The sequence below is a fragment of the Trematomus bernacchii genome, unplaced genomic scaffold (assembly GCF_902827165.1).
Source record: "Trematomus bernacchii unplaced genomic scaffold, fTreBer1.1, whole genome shotgun sequence".
NCBI classification, from domain to species: Eukaryota; Metazoa; Chordata; class Actinopteri; order Perciformes; family Nototheniidae; genus Trematomus; species Trematomus bernacchii.
Genome location: NW_022987727.1, coordinates 8,205,590 through 8,229,940, shown reverse-complemented (window position 1 = coordinate 8,229,940; position 24,351 = coordinate 8,205,590). Strand labels below are relative to the sequence as shown.

Here is a 24,351-nt window from a genome sequence, read left to right as displayed (position 1 = left end):
CACATTCTCAACAAAGTAATGATATGACTCCCACTATTAATTGAAATGCTTTTATGGATTTAGAAAATGATTTTATTGATTTAAAAAATAGTTGTATGTATTGATTTAAATTGACATGCATCCGCTAAGGAAAATAGTCCGTTGTTACCGTTTGAAAAAAAAAACGTAGCAACGCAACGGCAGGAAGGCAGAGCTTTTTGATTACAGATTTGAAAACATCGTTGCTTGCTTAAAATTAGCACAATTCATGATGTCAAACCTTGGAAAGTATCTAGATATCCCTGCCCTAATGCCAAAGTAACTGGCAACTGAATATGTGTCGCCGTTTGATGTCTATGTCTGGACCGCTGCGTAAAAAGGAGGGTTTCTGCCCCGTTACTTCTCCGCTGTTTCCTTGTCGCTCTTGTCTTGTCAGTTAGAAAAGCCAAACTGTATACAGTTCAATCGACCGGACTTGTTTGTGCAGATGTGAGCGTCCTTAACAACGGTCAATAAATCCTTGACAACGGTCTGTCTGTTCTGGATTAACAACGTGTCACGTGTTCTAAATTGACCAATCAGAATCGAGTATTCAACTAAGCCATGTAATAATCAATTTATTACATGGCTTAGTTGAATACTGGATAATGACCGCATCGCTGCACATTATCCCTTACATAAACCACACTACGCGCTACTACTGCAGTACTACTGTCCTATATTTAGTACTTTTATCAATAATATAATTTTCTCTGTAAAATAATTAAGATTTTTACCCCAGCATGTGTTACACTGCATGATTTCTCTAACATAATCATTTCCATCATAAAGAATTGCAAAAAGGAACCAAGGAATAGATTGAAGTTGTTATGTATTGTAAATCCGCTCTGCAGTAACATTAGTTGTCCAACAACAACTTCTCTTGTGTTTTGCGTCCGGACGCTGGCTTGAGTTTCTCAGAGACCTCACAGTTTGTTAGCATGGTGTAACTGAAGCAATTATCACACTAATTATTTGTGAATCACATTATAATTTGCCTTCAGTGTCAAGGGATTGACAGCCATGTGAGACTCAGTCAGCTAATGAAGATAATGATGAATAAAGTGCTTATAATGGTTAGCAACAAAGTATCCGGTCAGAGATACATTTCAGGATGAAGGGGGAAATGTAATTTAATGTAGTACTTAATTTTTGTTGAATTTGAATTTTTGATGTTTAAAATTGATTGTTTCTATATTCACTTTACTATTTTTGTACTGCCTACAGGTAAATGCATCAATAATTAAACACAATCACACACAGAAGAGGCAGGAGAACTGAGACTTTGAAGATAAGCTCTGCAGTTTCTTCCCCCCAGTGTGTGCTTGTGTGCTTATATATTAATTTATTCCACTTAGCATCATACAACTTTACGCTTAGAGATAATGAAAGACACAGAAATATAGTGACAGAACACCAAAACAGTGCAGTTTGGACTGATGAATAAAATCCTGAACATCCAGATGTCAATAATGGGCCTGATTAGCAAAGCCTTCAGCCAACTGAGAGAAATAAACAGTATTGTTCCACAGTTACATCGACTCTGCACGAGTTCAACAGGCAGCGCATGATATGAGATAATGAGAACAGCAATCACAACTAACTGTTTTTCTTTGTAAATGATGTGGGTGGCTGAGTGGCAGCTTTGCGTAGGCAGTATAAGCAGGACAAACTGGAAAAGAAAACTGTGGAGTTGCTAATTAACTGAAAGACCAATGTCACAAATGTTTAGTGTCTCGTGTATGTGACTAATCCAGCGGTACCAAAGTTACCAAATGGAGACAACTACGTTTCAAAATGTTTTAGATTGGATGTAAACGGTGGATTTACGCAATTATATTTCCAATGGAAAAGGAGATAATGATATTGCTGGCAAGCGAAAGTCACACTGAATGTAAAAAATATGTGTTTTGTGTCTTTGTTAACATTTGTCACAGCCACTGCAACTGTTGACACCATTGGTAAGATGGCCAAACTGCAATAACCTACTTCCTGTAGTTTTAACAACATCACACCTGTCCCTTTAACCTTTCAATATCTTTGTTCACGCAATTTCTTCCTCCACACCTTCATTACAACTCCCCCATGCCCGCTTGTGAAGGTGCGTCTCACAGTATGATAATCTCTGCTTTAGATTCTCCAAGACTTGGAAGTCTTCTTTTTTATAATTTTTAAACTTATTCCCTCATTTGTCAGTCTGATGATGATGGTGGATCGATAAATTGAGTTGAGACTAGATGGCTGTAAAAGCTGAAGAAATTATCATTATAATCCAACTATTTAGCTATCCTAAGTGCCCTGTTTGGTAGTGTCTTGTTATTTATCTCCACACATTTTTTCAGAATTATTTTCCCCCATGCATTTCCCACAGAAAAGTCCCATAACTCTCAGGTTAAAGGGGACATGTTAGAAAGAAACCTCCACTTTTACTTCACTTATATTTGGGTAAATAGAGTGGCTACCAACCAACTGTAAAACAAGTCAATCCAGTTAGTTTTCTATGTGCTGCCTCAAGTCAGAAAATATTGTTCCTCCCCTTCATATGTCAAATGCAATAGAATATACTGCCCCCATCTGAGTATCTCCATCAACAACTTTTGCAGTTCTGAAGCCAATCAGAGCAGACAGAGGGTAAAAAACAGATACATTCGCACCACCAGTATGAGAAAAATGAAGGAATTTAAACTTTAGAAAACCAAAAAACAAGTATGAACCTGAAATTGAGTCTTTTATGTCTCCTTTTAATGGTCTGTAGCATTTTTCCTTCTTTATTTTGTTTTAGCTACACCCGGTCCCATTTTGGAGAAAATGCCAGACTATTGCTTGTTAGTAAGGGAGCCTTTCTCCACACCGGCATGCCTTCTAACAAGCAATTACAAGAGAGAATAAACACTGATTTAAGACTGGTGGTGCACTGCAGACAAAGTGCATCTCAAAATGCCAAGGGATTTTCGTAACATTAAATATACTACATTTAAATGAATACACATAAAGCTTTACCTGTCCCCATAAGAGGCTCTGCTCACCCTCACAGCTGATTATAACCATATGGTGCTATGTTGGAAATTGTGATGTCACCAAGAGATTTGTCAATAAAGTGCTGTCTGCACACGCCCACACGCTCTTGAAGGTCTTATCAGGCTAAAGCAGTGTTTCTCAAAGCGGGGGGCGCGAGAGACCAGGAGGAAAAATGGTTTTGAAAAGAAAATTTAAAAAAAATCGAAAATAATATGATACAGTACAGTACAGGTACGTATGGGTCTCTGTGTTTCATTCAAGCTCGGCTCTGTGTGTGTGTGGAACGAGCCATTTTGTGTGCGTGCGCGAGCGAGAGAGAGAGAGCGCACCAGTACCGGAGATCGTTGTTGTTAGCTTCTGGTGCTAGCGAGCTAATGGCCGGGTCTCAAACGTTTTGGTCACAATTAATGTAAACAATTATTTCCGAGGCACACGTTTATATGATCATTATAGTTATAAAAAAATAAGAGAATAAATGAAAAATATTAGTAAAATATCCATAAAGAAAAAGTAAATCTGTTTACAGTTCTGTTTTATATGGGTGTTGAGAGATGTATCCATAGATCTCTTCATTTTGCTCTCAAAGTGCATCAGATTGATGCTTTTAACTTCAATATTAAAAACACCTTACACAGCTTACACCTATATGCCGTGAGCTGATTATCGAGCCTTCATTGTAACAGTCGCGGGTACACTGTGTATTTGCGTGGGGATTGTTGCAGTAGAAAATTCCACTGTAGCGACCGGTACATTAATGGGAAACCCTAAATGTTTGAGCACCCTCTATGAAACATCAAGCTACCCCACAGCACCCCCAAAATAAATCTCTGGCGCCGCCACTGAGCCTGCAACCCCGTTTTGAAGAAATGTGCAGTGCAAAACAGGCTCATTGCGGCCACTAATGATAAGACACACTTTTTTGCCAAATATCAGCATTTTCTTTCTTTTCATTTTTTTGCAAAGTATTATAACTTATTGTTCTAGCAAAGGGATTGCACAATTGTATTATGTATTTATTTTTTTGACCACACAGACTTATGGAGCATTGTTTTATTATCACTGTTCTAGCAAAGGAATGCTCACGTTCATATTGATGTATTTTAATAAATGGCCCATTACGTGACTATTTGTGTTGGGGGGGGCCCGACTTTTTTTTTTCTCCAAAGACAAAGACCTGACAGAAAAAGTTTGAGAACCACTGGGCTAAAGTGAGGACACCTGTGAGGTTGTGCAGGGACGTTTTATTTGAAACATAATCACAAGTTATGTTTAATATTCGATTCAAAAACCTAAACAGGAATATTTAACATATTTAAAGAAAAAGAATGACCCTTTCAATGCAAACATTAGCATTTTATTTTGAAGTAACCCTTTTTTGGAAATGTGCAGTGTTGTCATTTATAGGTTACAGTAATCCAGTTGATTGACACCTGTTCCTCCTCGGTCCAGTTTAAGTATTTAACGTTTGTACGTTCTTATCCTCACAGACTTTCGCAGAACGATTGAATAAGCTTTGAGAACACCAACATTATAATCCACTAATACCTAGAAGGTCAGAGTTCACAGATGCACTGCTTATATCCCAGTGTTTCTAATTCCATCACGTAAACAAATGTGCCAAAAAACATAAAGAAAAATAGGGCAGAATGTTTTTCTTTAAATTGTTTGAATATTCCAAACCTGTGTAATATAAAGAGATTTTTTATTGAATTTGATGATTTTTTTTCCTACCTTTTTATAAAGAGTATAATTTAAAGATATTACAAACATCACCTGCCAGTTATAATCTGTTCCGAAATTGCTATTTATTTTACTTTTATTTATTAACTTCCATGGCATCATACTGTATGTAATCCCTCACTCACTGGTGAGTGGTAAACGTAATAGCTGACTAATCTGTTCAGACAAAGCCTCTGGTCTGTGTTTACTCTTCTGTCTGGAGCGAGCTGATCCTGAGCCCACCGCCTTCGCAGCTCACAGCAAACACCCTCAACCTTAATCATTATCTATGGAGCCGGTCAGTTTATATATTACACACTAGCTAAGAGGTTTACTTTTAAAAATCAATTCACTGAATAATACATTATGAAACACAAACATTCTGTAGATTCTTAATAACACACTTTAAACATATCAATAAGTAACGTTTATTTTGACGGTGTCCTTCAGCCAAGATTCAAAATAAGCATATGTATATAGCATTTTCTATTTGTAGTTATTTCATTTTCTATTGTGTTCATTTTGATCTCACAGCTCATTTATCCGCTCATCTCTCATGAAAGCCGCCACGCTGTGCCAATATAGCAGGGAAAATGAATCTATTATTTCAACCTGCTGGCAATCTGATTTGATCTCGTTGTCATCAAACAGTGTTCAGAAAATCTGTTTTTGAGGTGAAACATGTCTATTACATCAATGCAACACATGCTGATTAGGTTACATTTAGACCTCAGGATCTTGTTTGAAATCCGGAAGCTGCGAGCTTAAGGTCGCATTTGGCTGCTGCTTTCTATTTCTGACATTGACTACCGGAGGTTAGCTACATTGTAGACAAACTGGTTCTCCTTTTCTGTTATTTGTCAAGTGAAACTTTTGTTTTATCAAAAGACCTAACTGTGTTTTAGTTTCAAACCGTTTAAGAAAAAAAGGGGCACTTGGTCATGTTTTGTTTAAAAAACAAGCCTGAAGGGAAGAAGTAGTTTCTCCTTATTGGGGCTAAATAACTGATATTCTACTTTTGAATGTTTGCGTTGTAGTTTGTTCTGTTGCTGTAGTTCTGTAGAGAAAACAACAGAAGGGTCCAATCAGGATGTGGAATCGGTTGAGATTAGAGCCATGAATGCGTCACTCCAGTCTGATGCCCAGAAAAGAACCATGCTACCGCGAGTCAAAACATAGTACATTGGTTTAAGTGTTTAGGGGTTAACTTATAGTACGTTTAATGGCGGACAAGTAGTCCTCACATCCTCAAGACTTCTCTTATCTTTTAAATTGTTAATAATATATATTATATAGCAGTCTTCCTGAGGAGTGTGTACTGTTTGTTGATGCTCACTGACGATAGTTGCTTCTGTTTGCTCAGAAAATGGATATCAAAACATCTGGAAGAATTGTAAATTGTAGGAGCCACAGGTTGTTGTCATTTTCGCTCACTGACTACGTTTTTACACCAAGGAGTCTAAAGATAGAGATGTCAGTCGACCACTCGTCACATCACTGTCAGGTCATAATTTCTCTTTGTCCAGCAAATTGGACCAGTGCATGGTACAGGTACAACCACAGAAAGCATCTGACATTTGCTGTGAATCATCATGGCCTCCAGGAAATGAAATCTCGCCCAATGTCAGCTAGGGTTAGCTCCTGCCCCAAAACGATAGCAGGGTATTGTTAATGTATGAATGGATGGACAGGGTGTATAAGATATCTTAAATTCTTTCTACATAATTTCAATTTCTTACAATTGTCAACTCCCTGCCGTGGCCCTTTTTTTTACAATATATTATTATGCTATAAAACATACAGAATAGGTCAAGCAGGCCTTCACAACTGTGATGGCATGTTCAGAAGTGCTTAGCTTAGATGTGTTTGATAACCTGTGTGGATGTAGTTGTGATCAATTCTGGGTTAATGATGACACAGCTTTTATCTAGAAAGGTTCATCAGTTCATCCACTGACACCACTGAGGTGAGAGTGAGGAATAAAACACGTTCAATTTATGCAGTTACAGTTACATTCTTGACTTAAGATTAACTCAAATATATCTTATATCTTTTATTTTAAATCCACAATATCAGTTACCCTTATATGAAAACGTTTCCCATTATTAGAAACAATTCTATTTTAATGGCATTTTTAATGACAGCAGTTTTTTAGTTCTTAATTTCTAAGACATTAATTTGACTTTGTTTTTAGGGCCATAGTTAATTATTTTTGTGATTTCTATTTGTGTTGCCCTTTCCAAATAGTGACTCAAAGTAACTATAAAAACACAGACATGAAGTCAGTGTTTTACAGTATTTATTTAAGTAAGATCAAACTCCTTGCCTTGCATTTGAGGCTTATCGTTTAGAAAGTGAAAAAGACGTCTTAATTATTTTTACCCTATTGGTACAAATGAGCTGGCACATTAACATTGATGGTGCTAAATGTCACTGTTGAATCATTTGCAATGCCCCCTAAATAGATAAACAAAAATGCAGAGATGTTATAACAACTGCAGTTGTGCCCACTCAAATTCAATGGAGGTCAATGCAATTTATTATAGCATAATGCATAAATAGGAAGGTTATGTTAAAGTATAACACATTGAGAAATAGGTTTACCTAACCTTTAACTTAACACAGAACAGCTCCATCCAAATAACAATTATATTATTGTTTGCTGTTCATTCCCTTCTGTTCAGGCTATAATGCTTCTTTTAAGAACTTGCAAACACTTTACTTTTTGCTAAACCCAACAATATCTTAAGGCCACTGATTTCAAATGAAAACGTTTCCCTTAAAGGTATGTGTATATGTTAACTTCCTGCCTGGTTCCAGACCTTTGAATGGCTGAATATGTATTCAGTGATTCAGACAGAATAATGACCTGAAACAAAATGGTAATTCAGATTATTATGAGGCTCGTCCCTGACCAGATGGCATGAATAAAACATTGTGATTGCATTTGATTCAAATATGGAGATCTGTGCTGTTGTGTTATCATGTATCTAATTCAGATGTGAATCTATTCAATGTTTTCATTTGCCATTTTATCTTCTCTACTTTGTTCATTATACAATATTTGTCATTTATATATTGCTTGTTCTAATGTTTTTTTCGTAAACCGCTGGCTTAATCACTTTACTTATATTACATTTGATCAAATAACGAAAGTTCCACCGCCATATCAAGTCAAGAGAAACTTACCGAGGCCGGGCTTGTTCCTGTATTTACTCCTCACCGTCTGGACATTATTTGAGTAACTGCTCCTGACAAGGCAATCTCGTATTCCTCTTTCTTCTGTTTTACTCGTTACTCTTCCAAAGAGAGAAACCAAGGAATCCTGCTGGATTTGTGCGGGCATGGATAAGCTGTGCATGTATAACATGCAGCAAAAAGAAGCCTGACATCTGGAGGACAGAGATAAAGAACGAGATGGAGGGAGATATAGAGACAGAAATAGACAAGAGCATTAAAAAGTCAGATACAAGTGTCAGTGGGGAAAGAGGAAGAAGGAGAAGACAAGAAAAGGTATAAAAGAAAAGCGAAGTAGAAGAGGCGCTGAGAGTGTGAACTGATGAGTGGGCAGGTGTGTGTGTGTGTATCTGACTTCGCCTTCACAGCCAGGCTAAGCTTCCTTGCTGGGAGGTGGTAAGCAGGGTCAGTGTCGGCCATGACAACTCACATGACCATCGACACCGACCATAATCCCATAATCCTCTGCTTCACCGCTACCGCTCTTGGCTAAACAAACACCCGAGCTGTGGAGGATCACACCTGTCCTCCGCCCACTCACTTCCTTCTATCCCTCCTCTACTTCTTCCTTAGTCTCTTTTCTCCTTCCTCTACCTCTGTGTCTTTCTTCTCTTACCTCCCTCATCCTGTTACATTTAAAGTACCTGTATTTTTCTATTCTGTATTAATTCCCCCATTGCTTTGTTTTGTTCTCCTCCCCCTCTGGCTCCTCTGCTCCTTCCCAAATCCCTCTCTCCCTAATCCCTTTTCCTCCACACTTGACTCTGTGTTGTTCTATATTGACCTTTTCTGTCAAGGACTCAGCAGCCACTAAAAAAACCAAGCACCGTCTGGGTTGGTGTGACACCGCTATACATCTTACGCTTTCCTATCTTTCTTTGTACCTTCTCCTTCTTGTTCCTCCCTGATTTCCTGCACACCTATTTGATTGTCTTTTACTCTGTTGCTTAACACATGATGTATGTGCCGAGTGTTTACACAACACTATGGAGGCTGGAACCACACCAGCACCCCCGTGAGGATTTAAACGTGCGGTTACTTTGACCTGTTGGTGATTAAAAGGTCCAGATGAATTCTCGGAAATACCTCACTTGGCGATGGGTGCTCCCCCCAAGTGAGAATTTACTTTAGGAGTGTGGCTATTGTCGGTTAACAGTTGATTGTAGGAAGTCCTAAATGTTCAGATTGTTTGCATTTTTCTTTTTACATTCTTCATTTGACCAATTGAACTACCCATAATGTAGTTATAGTGTTTTTGATACATTCTCTTATAGTGAGTCAGTGTTTTAGGAGTAGAAACGGCATGTAGCATCTGTACTTTGATGTATTGACTTACATAGAATATGTGAGGGGTTGACTAACCAAATGGGATTTGAAATCTAATATTAAGATTTGATTGGATTGCTTGGAGCAGGTGTGGCTGACTGATGGGAGAATGTGTGCTGAGTCATTCCTACTCCCTCCGAAATACACACAGTAGTTTACCCCAGAGAGTTTTGGTTTTCAGACCCTATAAATCAATGTCAGACAGATATAGAGTTCCACAAAGTTTATTTTCGTACCTCTAAAATGTGAAGGATCCTAAAATGTAGGATTGTTGGTGGGAGGTAGTGTACCTGCCATGGTCAACACCCAAGTGCAGGATTATGAAATGTGAGCAAATCCTGCTAAAATAACATTTAAAGGTGGGGTATGTAATTTATTTCAGATACACTTTTTGTTATATTCCATGGAATGCTCTTAACATCCCGATAGCACTGAATATATTAAATGCTTTGACAATAAATACATGCAAAATGTCATCTGTGGAAGCCGTAGTACTGTAAAAAGCACGACCAATCATTTTAGCCAGCCCGGCTAAAATAACTGGATGGCCTACCTGCCTGTCAGCCTTCCATTTGTGCACAAACTTATCTCGTGCCCTCATTGGTCATGTGCGCGTTCGTGTGTGTTGGAGGAGGGGCTCTGTAAGGAAGTCTGAAGGAAGGGGCAGATTTCTTTCGGCTGCGAAGTTTCAAATTCTAGCGCACTCGAGCTGGTTTCTCCAAAATTACATACCCCACCTTTAATTAATAAAATATAAAAAGATAAAACAGGAAAACATAAGAAAGCGATTTTGCTATAAAACTAGTCCCTAATTTGAGGAGGCTGTGGCTCAGTGAGACAGTGCGCTGATCTTCAGATCGGGGAAGAGCAAGTTGGAGTCTCGCTGCAATCCGCATGTCGTTGTGTCCCTGGGCGAGACCCTAAAGTGGTCCTGTGGGGATTGCCCACAGTACTGAATGTATGAAAGTCGCTTTGGATAAAAGCGTCAAACAAATTACATGTAATGTAATATTTGGCATATCAATTTTGAGAAGGTATATTTTACAAATCTAGATTAGTAGGAAGATATTTTTGAATTTTTCACATAATTTTCTTGTCTCCCCTTAAAAGAGACCCTATTATTATAAGTTTTCCCTTTCCTCTAGTATTATATATATTTTTGTGAATGTACATCTCTCAGCTGTTGACCAATCACAACAGAGCCGATCAGCTAACCAATCAGAGCAGACTGGGTTCTGGTTTCAGACAGAGGGTGAAAAGAGGTAGTATGAGAAAATAAAGACCTTTTTGAACATGCAAACATGTCAGATTGTGGAGGAACAAAATACTAATATGAACCTTACAATTAGCATAATCTGTCGGTATAGAGTTTCCCAATGTATTGTTTCTCTTGGTGCCGCTGTGAGCTTTTTTCATGTGCAATCCGCTTACCAATCTAAATGCTCATTCTTCTATTGTGCTATCTAGATTTTCTTCATTATGATAAGTTAAAACTGAATATTAAATTGCCATTATAAGCTTGCCATACTAGCTTATGTTATTATATTCTGTTATTTTAATACTTCCGTCATGCATTTAGCTCACTATCACTAATGGATGACTGGGCAGCGCTTACATATTTATATGGGCTATATGCAGACTGGTGTACGTGCAGACAATATAGAAAAGTGTAGCTCCACCATGTCTGGCTTTTGTGCAACAAATCACATATTTATATTCTCTCTACCATTTCTTCCTATATTCTATTCCTCACTGCATCATCTTTTTCTTCATTGTTTTTCTCTTTTTGTATTTTCCCTCCTATATTTCCACCCCAGTCCTTTATTTAGACTCCATACCTTTCACATTCCATCTCTCTCTTTTAAGTTGCTTGTCATTTTTCCCATTAGAGCTGTCACTGCACACACAAGCTAATAACCTGGTCAAAGAATTGCACCTGTGCTCTCGTGCTTTATTCTCCATCGCTGCTGGTCTATTCCTTAGAACGTATTCTTCCTTGTTAAAAGATTCCCTTGGTGCTTTTTGTAGCATTTTATTTTGTAGTTTGTTCAAAGTAAGACCATTCTTTTCTGCAGCAGATTAATTAAAATGTAGTTAGTATAATTTAAAATGCAATATAAAGGCTGGCAATCCTCTTTGTCATGGACTCATTCTTTTATATCAGCGTATCAACATTAATATGGCAATGATTTATTACACTTTGAAAGTCGCTTATACCATTTTTTTTATATTAACAAGCTTCATATTATTCATATTATTCCCTGAGCGTGTCGGCTTTTTTATGTGTGTATGCTTGTGGAGTTCAGAGCGTTCCTCACAGCATCTGCATCCAACTAATGCTCATGGATCTTACATTTTCCAACCTTTTATTTTATTCCCACTGAGGTTTCCTGAACTAAAAATACATGCATTGCACCACGGGGAGTTCTGGATAAAAGCATTCACGACATGCCGAGCAGCAGGCTTTACATGGATCCTGCGTGTCTTAATGTCAGCGCTTGTGTTGCGCCTGTGTGCTCACATTTTATTTCCAGTCCTCCAGTCGTCATGGACTGTACAACGTGTCCCTCTATGTGCATCAGTGCTTTTGTAGCTGTTGCATTGCACTACAGATATATTGCATTTATCTCTTTGCTCATTTTATGCATCTGTTGGGTTGACATTGCACTTTTATCAGATCTTTTTAAATAGCAGGAAAGATGAGTACAATTCCTGTTACATATTCACACATCTAGCACTACACGATGTAATGTAGCCAAAATAATCAACGTCAATGATATTATTGTAATATCTATGCTTTTTTTTTTATTAAGGTACTTACAGTATAGTAATGCAATCAGTTCAATTCATCTCAGTCTCTGCAAATCAAATGAGGTAAACCAAAAATACGAGTATGAGTGAAGGTGGCGAGTGTGTAACTATAACATTACAAAAGTATACAATATAACATATTAAAGGTGTGGTAGGTAAGTTTGAGAAACCAGCTCGAGTGCGCTAGAATTTGAAAATACACAACCGGAATAAATCTGCCACTTCCTTACAGAGCCCCTCCTCCAACACACACGAACGCGCACATGACCAATGAGGGCACGAGATAAGTCTGTGCACAGATGGAAGGCTGACAGGCAGGTAGGCCATCCAGTTATTTTAGCCGGGCTGGCTAAAATGATTGGTCGTACTTTTTACAGTATTACGGCTTCCAGAGATGACATTTTTTAATGGATTTTTTGTCAAAGCACTTAAGATATTCATTGCTATCGGGATGTTAAGAGCATTCCATGGAATATAACAAAAAGTGTATCTCGAGCCGGTTTCTCAAACTTACCTACCGCACCTTTAATGTGTATTATAAACTTTATAATACTTAATTTCACCCTAACATTATTATGATATTTAAAAATTCACCTCATTTTTCACATACATATGAACATAATAGTACTTCTTTGTCCAATATAGCTGACTCTGATTCATTGAACAGCTTTGCGTATTGCTCAAGGACACCTCAGTAATGACGGGGTTGACATTAAGTCACTACAAGAACATTTGTGATTACATACAGTGTGTCACGTTTGACAGCATATCACACTTCTGTGTTTGTATGTCATTTCATTTCATTTCATCGTTCATTTGGCAGGGACAATGCACAGTAATGAACACTTAAAACATTCAAATGTATCAAGCGTAACAGTGCCAGATTTAGCTTTGAGCTAATTACCATCCCTCACATAAAACATTTAAGAAAATTACATTTGACAAACATGGCAAAAACAAAATACATGATATGCAAAAAGTGCAAAAGAGCAAGAGCAGCATACACAAGTATTTACCACATGGCAGTACAATATCGCAGCAACGACATATAAAGTGCAAGAGAAGATACCCCTGTGTAAAAGTGCATTTAGCGGTGATTACTCTTTGAGTTGACCTTTAAAGCTCTTGAGAGTGGGACAATCCCGTATCTCAGTTGGGAGGCTATTCCAGAGTCAGCTGCCTTTAATGCAGAGGACATTTTGTCCAAAAGTAGTCCGTCTGCGGTGGAGCTCACAGTCTCCTCTGGTTTCTGACCTAGTGCAGCGTCCAGTGTGTTTTTTGTGGATGAATTCCCCTGAGGGAGGGGGGGCCAGTCCATGTAAACATTTATAAAAAAAACACATACTTTTAAAAGACTTTAAATTGTCAAAACTCAAGAAATTGTGTTTTTCAAGGATGGTACAGTGGTGGTATGAATAAGGCTTTCTGTCAAACACCTTGATAGCTCTCTTGTACAGCTGTTCTATTGGTTTCAGGTGTGTGGCACAAGCAAACGACCAGTTTGTAAAACAGTATTCAATGTGTAAACTGTTATGTGTTATTGAGTGTCTTGTATGTTGCATCAGTGTCTGTTTAAGTCTGTCTACTTTGTGTTTATCCCTCTTGGCACTGCTTTTGTTGCGTTTTGTGTTACGGGTAGTTGTGTTGTTACTCGTACAGCCTGTGGTATTTGTGTCATCTTGGCATGAGGAGGTTTCCTGCCCCCTCGAAGGTGGAGCAGACGGATCCCGGAGTACAAGGATTATAGGTTACCAACAATACCTTTAGGTTAAACACACATCTGCACGCCAGTCAGATTATATGTTTTCAATACCCTAAGGTTATCCGCTTAGCAGATCCGCAAGGGGATGATGGCTGTGATGGTGATCTCAAAAGCCGACATATACTGATCGAAATAGGACACACCGGGGGGCGGGGGGAATGGAGATAAGGAGACAGGAAACGGTTAAGTAAGGAGGAGGAAGATAAGGTGCTAGGAGGCATGGAGCAGCTAGGAGGATTTGCAGGTTTTTTACAGTTCAATCAATTCACATATTGCCGGATGACAACATATCAGTGTCTGGGATCCGGATGTTTGATTCCTGTTATTGCTGTCAGATAAGCTGCACAGATGCCTCAGTTTGTGCTGCTGAGCTAAAACCTGCCCCCAAATACATTTTATCTGACATTGGACACTCCTGATAGTTGGACAAGAGGGGATAAGAGTGACGTCATACTGGTTTTACAAATGATTTCCCCTGCGTCCCAGAGTGCACAGAGTCCAGCGTCTTGAAAACATGCTCATTAGCTTTGAATCATCCCAAACAATGGACGAGAGGTTGTGCTTGTGCCGACGTGAGATAATGGCCTCAATGGTTAGCGGGTGTAGTTTGGTAGAAAATAATAGTTCCTACATTAAACCGCTCATAACAAGGTGTGATTTATGGGAAGTGACAATGTTGTTGAGTCTTCCAAAGGTATATGTTAGTGCTTTGATCTCCAAAGGCTGATCACCATGTTAGAGATAAGACAGACATATATGCAGCCAATATCTTCAACAGTCGACAACTCACAACAAACCAATCTTGACTTATTAATAACTCTAAGATAAGATATACTTTATTGATCTAAATGTTCCATATACAGTTAAAAGAGAAAATAAGTACTATTCATTTTGGGATGACTTTAAAGTAGAAGAGCTGTACAGGGAATGTGCAAAGCATTGATTTGGAGATATGAAGGTATTCAACTTGCTAGCACCTTTTTTACACATTATTTGCCTTTGGACGATTTCTCATGTTGGCCTTTAACAATGCTGCAGCCACCTCTTTATTCATTTGTCTTTACATGTTGTGGTATGCAGGTTGCCATTGTGGGCAATAACAGCATCAAACCACATATCACAGTGAAAAGCTATCGGTGGAACCTGAATCTCTTCGTCACTTGGGCATTCATAACATATGTAGACATTCAAATAAAGAGATTGTAAGTTGCAATCTTTGGTGAAAACTCAACCGATGTTGGAATCGGTGTAATGTTTCCAAAAGGCATTGTATACAGAGGAATAATCTAATGATTTGACTGTGACATTTCCAAACTGGATACGCAGGCACTGAACGTGTAGTGGTTGTTTGAGGTGATCGCACGGCTTAAATACAGCTGTTGGACGTCATTCTTGACCCAGGCATAATTGGATGTGGGCTCAACCATTTCCTTCCTACAGTATCAGATCAGTTTATGAAAATGTGTTCTTCTTCAATTGGGCATTTTTTTTCAGATATACTGTACATGCATTATGCAGAACTGACAGCAAAGACACACATGACAGGAGTTCATCAAGTTGATTGTGATAGAAATAACATTTAGGTGGAGTCGTGTGGAGTGATCCGGCTGCATGAGAGCTCCCTCTGATGGCCAGACAGAGAGAGAGAGGGACAGAGCAAGCCAATGAAAGAGCAGGGACAAACAAACACACACACACACACACACACACACACACACACACACACACACACACACACACACACACACACACACACACACACACACACACACACACACACACACACACACACACACACACACACACCCACCCACCAGAGTGAGTGATATTACAGTTTGGCTGACGTTGCGGCTCCGAACTAAAAGATTTGCAGTGTGAAAGCACCTCTATTGTGCTTTTTAGTGTGACAGTATCCACTAGGAATGTGAAGCTAACTGGTCTTTTTTGCACACAATAGATACCATCGGGTTCAGAGGGGACACCAGCCGCAGAGTTTAGAGCTGACGTACAAAAAAAAAACGACAAACCAGAGGGGAAAAGATGCAGCTTGTGTGTTTCTATCTGAAACTAGCAACTCACAACTTGCACCGACAACAGTCACATTTAAATGACAACATGTTTTATTTTAGAAAGTGGCACTTGCTGAATATGTTCTGCTTGTTCAAAAAATCCAGCGTTTTTACATAAAGACAACAACTTAGAATTCAAGGTTGGTTTCAAGGGAACAGGAAGCTTTCCGTTTTAACTAGAATTAAAGCTGTGGATCATAATTTCAAGAATAAGATTAACATTGCTGATTCCAGATTTAAAGGATGTAGAGAAATACCCCTAAACTCTCAATCCCCAGTGAATTACATTTTCAGTTGGAGAGTCTTTCGTTACAGAACATCTCACTTTTGTTAATTCTCATTTTGGAAGCAAACTCCTAAGATGCAATCTGTGTATTATGTGTGAGCGTGACTGTAGGGGGTTTCTACAGGGGACTGAGAGAACAAGCTCTTGACACTGTTTGAACTGGTCCGTTAATCCTCAGCTCTTCAGGTGGCTCGTCCCCATGGAAGCAGTGTGTGTATTTCTGTCTGTGTGTTTAGGAGAAAGAGGTCAATAACCACAGAGAGGTCGAAATGCTGGTTAGTGTTGGAATGAAGTGTGTGTGTGTGTTTGTCTGTGTTTGTGTGTCCCTGTCACGGAGGTAGCTGAATGACAATGGAGGCAGATGTGTACACGACATGAAACCGGAACACGGCGTCTTCTATTAAGACTGAAGGAACTAAAAAAAAAGGGAAGGAAAGAGGATTAGGGAAAGATTGCAATTGAGAAAGGAGGAATTTTGTGTTACAGAAAGAGAAAAGAAGGAGAAAAAAAGAATAAGGAAGAGCATGGAGGGATGAAGGAAGGAAGGAAAACCTGTTAAGGTACATTAAGGGAGTTAGAGGAGGGGAAGCAAGATGGAGGGAGGGAACAGAGGACGAGTCAGTGAACGTCTTTGATCTCTGTCTCGTGTGTGTGTGTGTGTGTGTGTGTGTGTGTGTGTGTGTGTGTGTGTGTGTGTGTGTGTGTGTGTGTGTGTGTGTGTGTGTGTGTGTGTGTGTGTGTGTGTGTGTGTGTGTGTGTGTGTGTGTGTGGTGTGTGTGTGTGTGTGTGTGTGTGTGTGTGTGTGTGTGTGTGTGTGTGTGTGTGTGTGTGTGTGTGTGTGTGTGTGTGTGTGTGTGTGTGTGTGTGTGTCCTCAAGTAAAGTAAGGAGTTGAGTGAGTGTGTGTTCTTACATGTACTGTATGTGTGTGTGTGTGTGTGTGTGGGTGTTGGTCTAGGGCGGATGTTTTCTGAGCTCAGCAGCCGTGTAAGAACAGAGAGAGAGAGAGAGAGAGAGAGAGAGAGAGAGAGAGAGAGGAAGGTGTAAAAGGGGGGGGGTGTATGGAAGAGGGTGGAAAAAAAAGCGTGTCCCAGGAATTTACAAAATGAAAAGAGAAGGTTTTTCTCTTAATGCGATTAAATTTTTCCATTTCACCGCTTCCCCGGCCGAAAGTTTGAGCTCTTTAGGAGCACAGAGCCGCAACGCAACGCTGTCTTCAAGATGGGACGGCAGGGGAGGAGGAGGAGGAGGAGGTGGGAGGGGGTGGGGGCTGGCAGGGGGTACACCGGAGGGAGAGGAGAAAATGGCGAGAGAGAGGGAGAGAAAGAAAGGCTGGCAGAAATGGTACATTTGGTAAACCACTTGTTTCGACTGGTTGCCAGTGCAGCGATTCAAGCTGAGAAATTAAATTGAAAAAGTGACAGACAGATTGAAAGAAAGGGAAGAAAGGCAAAAGGATTAACGCTGCTTAGACCGAGCATGTTAGAGTGAATCTGAAGGAGTTTTTTCAACTTTAGACTGTCTACATCATGAGTTTAATTCATTAAACCAAGCGAGGAACTTTGGGAATTTAGTTTTGGTTTGTTTCAAACAGTCAGAAACGTGGCACTGTCACAGATACACCTTCACTTTGATGTCAAGGATAACAAAATACATTTTCTGACATGTTTTCCCTCTGATATGTAATACCACAGCCATAAGAATAGCCAAGGTCGATGGGAATTTCTTTAGATTTGAAGGTTTTTGTTCATAAAACAAAGTACTGGACATATGAAAGCTTTGACCTGATGATGGACACTCCAAAGCAGTTACAATTCATCCTGAGGGGACATGAGTATTTGCACCATTGTTTTCCATCCGATAGTGGAGATGTTTGATCAATGTCAACCTAAGCGCTAGAAATAAAAGTCAGTCGATATCACCAAGGTCAGTATGATCCCTCCTCTGAGGATTATGAATGTCAGTACAAAATTGTAGGGCAATCCATCGTATAAGATGCTGACATTTTTCGTTTGGTCCCAAGCGGTTGAGCAACCTATCAACTAACAGACCCACAGAGCCATCCATGACAAAAAAAAGATCATCACATCATCTGATGGCTGATGGAGACATATAATGATCAAAGGAATCTAAGACAACATAACATTTAATTCAATTATTATGTTGTGAAGTGTTTATATACTTGCTGATGAATGCAGTTGTGTATGAAACTTGTTTGAGTTTCAAACTTTGAAAGCTTTATATGTTTCGCCTTTATGTTGTAAACAATGTGCTTCATGCATATCAGCATTTGTTACTGTTGGAAAGATGTGTGTGTGTTGCCATGCATTATTATTTTTTTTTTTGGGAGGGTGCCTAAGTTGATTACATATTATCAAATGGAATAATTTAATGTATACGACAGTGCCATAGCTAAATGTGTTGGGTCTAAAGGTGTGTTTTGTTCCGGTCCCTCACAGTGGGCAGAGCTACAGGTGCTGATCTCTCTCTCTCTCGCGTCCGGTTATACTTCACTGGCGTTTATGTCCAAATCCATCAGATCTAGCTAGTTCTAGCTATTGATATGGCTGCTGCCCCTCCCTACTCGCAGATCACGCAGACTCAAACCTCATCTTATGCCCAAATTCCAGCTGAGAGGGTCTTCTCTACAGCTGGCCTGATTGTGAATCGCCTCCGCACCCGCCTCTCCCCTGAGTAGACATGCTCATATTCTTAAACAAGAATGAGTATTGAATAGCTGCATTCTGTGCATAGGCCCTGTTATAGGTTGTTGATCTCTGTTGTAATAGGGTTACGTTACCCTAACCCGTTATGTTGTTTGTGTATGATCCCTCTTTCATTTAAAAACCAAGTTAGGTTTTAAGCATGAAAGCTGTAGGCCTATAGCTGTCAACTGTTCAAACTGTGATCACCAGTTCAATACATTTGACACATTTGGTTTCTATACTTATTTGAACATGTATTTATAATTGTTTTTATAGGATATGTACATTTCGGTTAATCGGCTAACCGTTTTTTTGGGGGTCGAATATTGGAATATACATTTGCTTTCAAATTCCCATCCCTACCAAACATTCCCACTGGAAAAATATTGTCCCGTTGAAAACAGCCCCAGCTGGCTTGTATTTGTGTAACTGCCTAAACAGACAAAGCACACATCTGCAATAACGTGAGCTGATCCACATTGTTTAGGAAGACAAACGGTCTGTGAGTGTGATCGCACCAATGAGACCAATGAGACCAATGAGGCGTCATCGTTTCCAAATCCTTAATTATTCGAAACTTCTGTTAATTGGCTGCTGTATGGCCTTTCCTGTGTGAGCACCTTGGATCTGAGGCACTTCATGATGAGATGAGATTTCTGAAGAAGGAGTTTCAGAGAGACAGGAAGACACGAGCTGAAGAGAGAAATACTGGTTTCAACAGCAGCCCATCCGTGAGATTTTTTGAGAGGCGTTGAGGAGTTTTAGGAAACAAGCACTTAAAGTCTGAGGCGAGCGATGCCCCATCTGTGTGTTTCATGGAGAGGCTCAGCAGCAGCAGACTGAAACTAGACACGACACAACTTTCTGACAGATGCTTCTTGCCAACAGCACTTTAATTTAATTTGTTGAAGTGTTTTTATATCGATGTATGCTGAGTGGATAACACATTTAAGAAGGGGGACCATGGGACCTTTTAACTGTGTGTCTGTTTTTTTAACTAATTTACAGTGAAGTATACAAATATATGCTTTTCATTAAAGGTAGCCACACTTTTATGTTATTTTTAGCAGGTAGCAATATTTAGCAGGAAGTGGTTTCATCCACAGTGTGAGAAACAGGTTTCAGCTCCTCTCACTGTGAGTAGCATGAAGTCCTGGGCAGCCAAAGGGCTTTTTGCAGTGTTGGCCACATTGCCCATTGCTGTTAAAAGGCAGAAACCAGATATCTGTAGACAATACAACAATCTTTCATTTGGCTTGAATACAAAATAAAGCATCACACAATAAATCTTAGTTTTGGTTCAGTATGTCAGTTCTGCCTCTGTTACACTGACACAGCTGCCATAGAAATGGACTGACTTTCTCACACATGCAGTGTCTGTTCTACTGCAGAGTTGTTGAAGAATACACTTATTCCAATTATGTTTTTGTATCATAACAGTGGAGCATGTAGATGTAGAGGAAAGTATCTTCAATGTACTTCGTTAATTTTTCATTTTATAAATGTTTTGTCTTTTCGTCTTTTACTGGAGCACTTATATTTGATAACAATGACATTTGGTGCTTAAACGTGTTCCCCTGACCAGTCATTTTATCTGCAGTATTTTGAAATTCACCAATACTTTTGGGCCAACTGTGGCTCAGGAATTAGAGCCGTCGTCCAACCATTAAAAGGTTGGTGGTTCGATTCCAATCCCTGTAGTCAACATGTCTGTGTGTCCTTGAGCAAGATAATCCAAATTGCTCCGGATGGCATACCCAATGGTATTTTAATGTTAGTGGAGCAGGTGGCTCTTGTCTGGTAGACTTTGCCTCTGTATGAATGTGTGTGAACAGGTGAATGCTGACGTGTATGTGCAAAAGGACTTTAAGTGGTCGCAAAAACTGGAAATAGCACTATGTAAATGCAATGCCATTTACCATTTTTGTTTGTTTACAGTCCCACTGATGCAAATTCAAAAATCGCACAAGGAATACACAACAGTTTTTCCTGGCTTGTTATCTCTTGTTTTTCTTAGCATAAATGGACTTGGCCACATCTGCATTTCGTGGTGCAGAATGACAAAAATGATCCTCAAACTATTTAACATACTGTGATGTGTGGAGCATAATAATATGTCATTTTCACACTTTGTTATTTGGTCCCTCCTCTTCAGCCACACCCCCTTTTCCTCATATACTTTTTTACCGGGCATACTTATTCATATGCTCAACTCTTCACATTTCCATCATCAGTACTACCATTGTAGGTCTGACATACTGGATGTAGATTGTAGGTATAAGCCTGCCATTGGCCGCCTATTTCACCCGACCCTCTGTTCCACTTAAGCTATCTCCGCAATCTATTTTGCAAGAGCACCATTGCTGCATCCTGTGCTTAGCCCAATATGATTGTGATTGGTATAAGGAAATTGGAACAAGCCAGCGTGTTTTTCCCCTATACCAGGGGTGGGCAATTATTTTTTCCATGGGGCCACATGAGAAACTGAAAATATTGTGGAGGGCCGGGCCAAAAGGCTGAACTCAATTCTGCATAATATTAATTGTATTTCTTTATAAAAAGCAGTAAATAGCATTGTTTTGACAAGCTGGTAAGAGTATATGTTATAGTTAAACAATGAAAAAGTGAGGTTGCCTTACAAAAAAATGTCATTTATTAAATCAAATTTCCCAAAACAATGGTAAACAAAATGAACGTTTTTCACCATTTGTGACTCATATTAGTGAACATTTTCAGTCACATTCACTCAAACACATTTTGAGTTTCATTTACTGTTGGAAAGAGGTTCTTAGCATTCTAAAGACATCACAATATTGTCTTTGTACTCCAAATATTAAGCAAGATACATCATATTGAACTGTCACTAAACATCACTGAACTGTGATTTTGAGAAAAAGGCTTCCAAAGAAAGTGTCCCAGTTCACTGCTAGTTGGTGCCTTTACATGCCAACATTTGTAGTCTAACCACCTCATTTGGTGTTTTTAAGTTCTCTTTTCTTGTTCAGTGAGAGAAATCTAGTCTCTGCTGGGCTTTAACGAGTGCATCAAAGTCAGGTTGAATGTCTGAGGTGGAGATGCGAAGCACAGCTGACAGATGATCATCAGTGAGAGAGGATCTATACCTGGATTTCGTAAACTTCATAATTGAAAATGTTTGTTCACATATGTAGGTCGAGCCAAAGAGAACCAACATCTTCTGAGCATGTCTCCTCATGTTTGGAAAGTTCTCCTCCTTGAGAGAAGAGTAGAAATCCAGCAGAGATCCTGACTTAAAGTGCTCTACCAGTACTGCATCAGACTGCAGGTCGATGAGTTCCAGCTGAACATCACTGGGTGCATTATCCACACTGCAGGTAAAGGGAGAGGAAATCAGGTGCATTTCATCCTCGATTTTTCTGAGATCTTCAAATCGCCTTGAAAACTCACCATGCAATGCTCCCAACATGGATGAGTACCTGCGGAGGTGATCAGCTGATGGTGTGACTTCTTTCAGGGTTTGCATGTGAGTGAGATTGTTGCTCTCCAGTTGGCTTGAAAGAAACTGCATCTTTGTCATGAAAGCCTTCACCAGGCTGTGCATTTCATGAACAAAAAGGCCCTTGCCTTGCAGTTTGGTATTCAGTTCATTCATCAGTGCAGTCACATCAACAGCAAATGCAAAATCTGCCATCCAGTCCTCATCTGAGAGCTCTGGGAAGTCTTTGCCTTTCTTCTCACAAAACTCTCGAATCTCTGCTTTCAGGTCCCAAACTCTTTTTAGCACTTTGCCCAGGCTGAGCCATCTGATAGCTGTGTGGTAGCCGATGTCACGATGCTCAGTCTCATGCTCCTCCAAAAGTGCGATAAACTGTCTGTGGTTCATAGCTCTTGCCCTGATGAAGTTTACTATTTTAGTAACAACATCAATAACATGGTTAATTTTTAGCACTGACTTGCACAACACATGTTGGTGTATAATACAATGCAAAAATACCAGTTTCTGATCCGCGTCGATTTCAGTCACTTTATCTTGCATACGTTTCAAAAGTCCGACATTTTTTTCCGGTAAGATTTGGACAACCGTCCGTTGTGACACCTGCCAGTCTGTCCCATTTCAGTCCCAGCGTGTCCATGCACTCGTTTACCTCCGTGAACAGATCGCTCCCTGTAGTCGTCCCTTTCATCGACCGCATTGCTGCCAGCTCCTCCGTAATCTTGAAGTCCGGTGTTATCCCGCGGACGAATATGAGTAACTGGGCTGTGTCGCGGACATCACAGCTCTCGTCCAAAGCCAAGGAGAAAAAGTCGTAACTTGCCACTTCACGTTGCAGCTGAAGCTCCAGATTCCCCGCAATGTCCTCGATCCTTCTAGTCACGGTTCGCCTGGACAGCGGGACTTGCTCAAATGCGGCTTTTTTTTCAGGGCATATTAGTGCTGCAGAGTCCACCAAGCACTCTTTGACAAACTCCCCCTCCGAGAACGGCTTACTGTTTTTAGCAATTTTGTGGGATATCACAAAGCTGGTCATGGTTGCTGCATCACTGGATGTGTGAAGCTTGGTAAAAAAGCCTTGCTGCTTTTGCAGCTTAGCTAGCAAAGCTTCCGATGTCCGCGCCCTTTCAGCGTCAGTCAAGTTTTTATATTTCTCCGCGTGTTTCGTCTCGTAATGTCGACTCACATTGTACTCCTTAAACACGGCGATCTGCTCCCCGCAAACTAAACACACGGTTTTACCTCCGACTTCAGTAAATAAATACTTAGCAGTCCAATTTTTGTTGAAAACCCTGCATTCAGCATCTACCTTTCTTTTTTTAGCGGACATTTTTTTGAGGGCTAAAGTCGTCTTGTGACAAGGATCCAATAATGTGCACGTCTTGATATACGTATTGCGTCATTATGCACGTGAATAAAAAACAACTTCAAAATAAAAGCAATGCAGCTTTAGGCCATGCATGAGGTAAAGTTAGAAAATATGTTTATTTTGTAATTTCCAATTAGCCTTACACGGGCCGGTCAGAGTCAACCAAAGGGCCGTATGTGGCCCGGGGGCCGTACAATGCCCAGGTCTGCCCTATACCATAAAAATAATATATTTCTCTATGACTGTCACAGCGCTGTAGATAATATACACTTCTAAGACCGGTCCACTTCCTTCTTTCCTATCGGTTTGTGTGTAGTTTTTGTTACCTACATGCTGTTATCTGCCTGCCATTTAGACTCTCTAGCCCTAAGCCAATTTCAATAAATCACTGGATTTATCCTGCTGGCCTCTTCATCGGTTTCATCTGCGTTTGGGTCTCTTCCCAATGCGGCACTCCCCACCGTCACAGAAGTAAGCTCTGTACATCAGGGAAACAGACTATAATCATATTTATTTTATTACCAATGGATCACATACTTGTATGGATTATCCTCTCATCTC

General features: G+C 39.7%; 1 protein-coding gene across 1 annotated transcript; it reads right to left on the bottom strand.

The window, feature by feature from the left end:
• Positions 1 to 20,045: 20,045 nt before the first annotated feature.
• On the bottom strand, positions 20,046 to 23,042 carry LOC117494302 (general transcription factor II-I repeat domain-containing protein 2B-like; the record flags this gene model as incomplete). Its single annotated transcript, XM_034145146.1, has 2 exons — positions 20,046 to 20,149; positions 22,112 to 23,042. Coding segments are annotated over 2 exons (1,035 nt in total), but the record flags the coding sequence as incomplete, so codon positions are not given.
• Between the last annotated feature and the right edge of the window lie 1,309 nt (positions 23,043 to 24,351).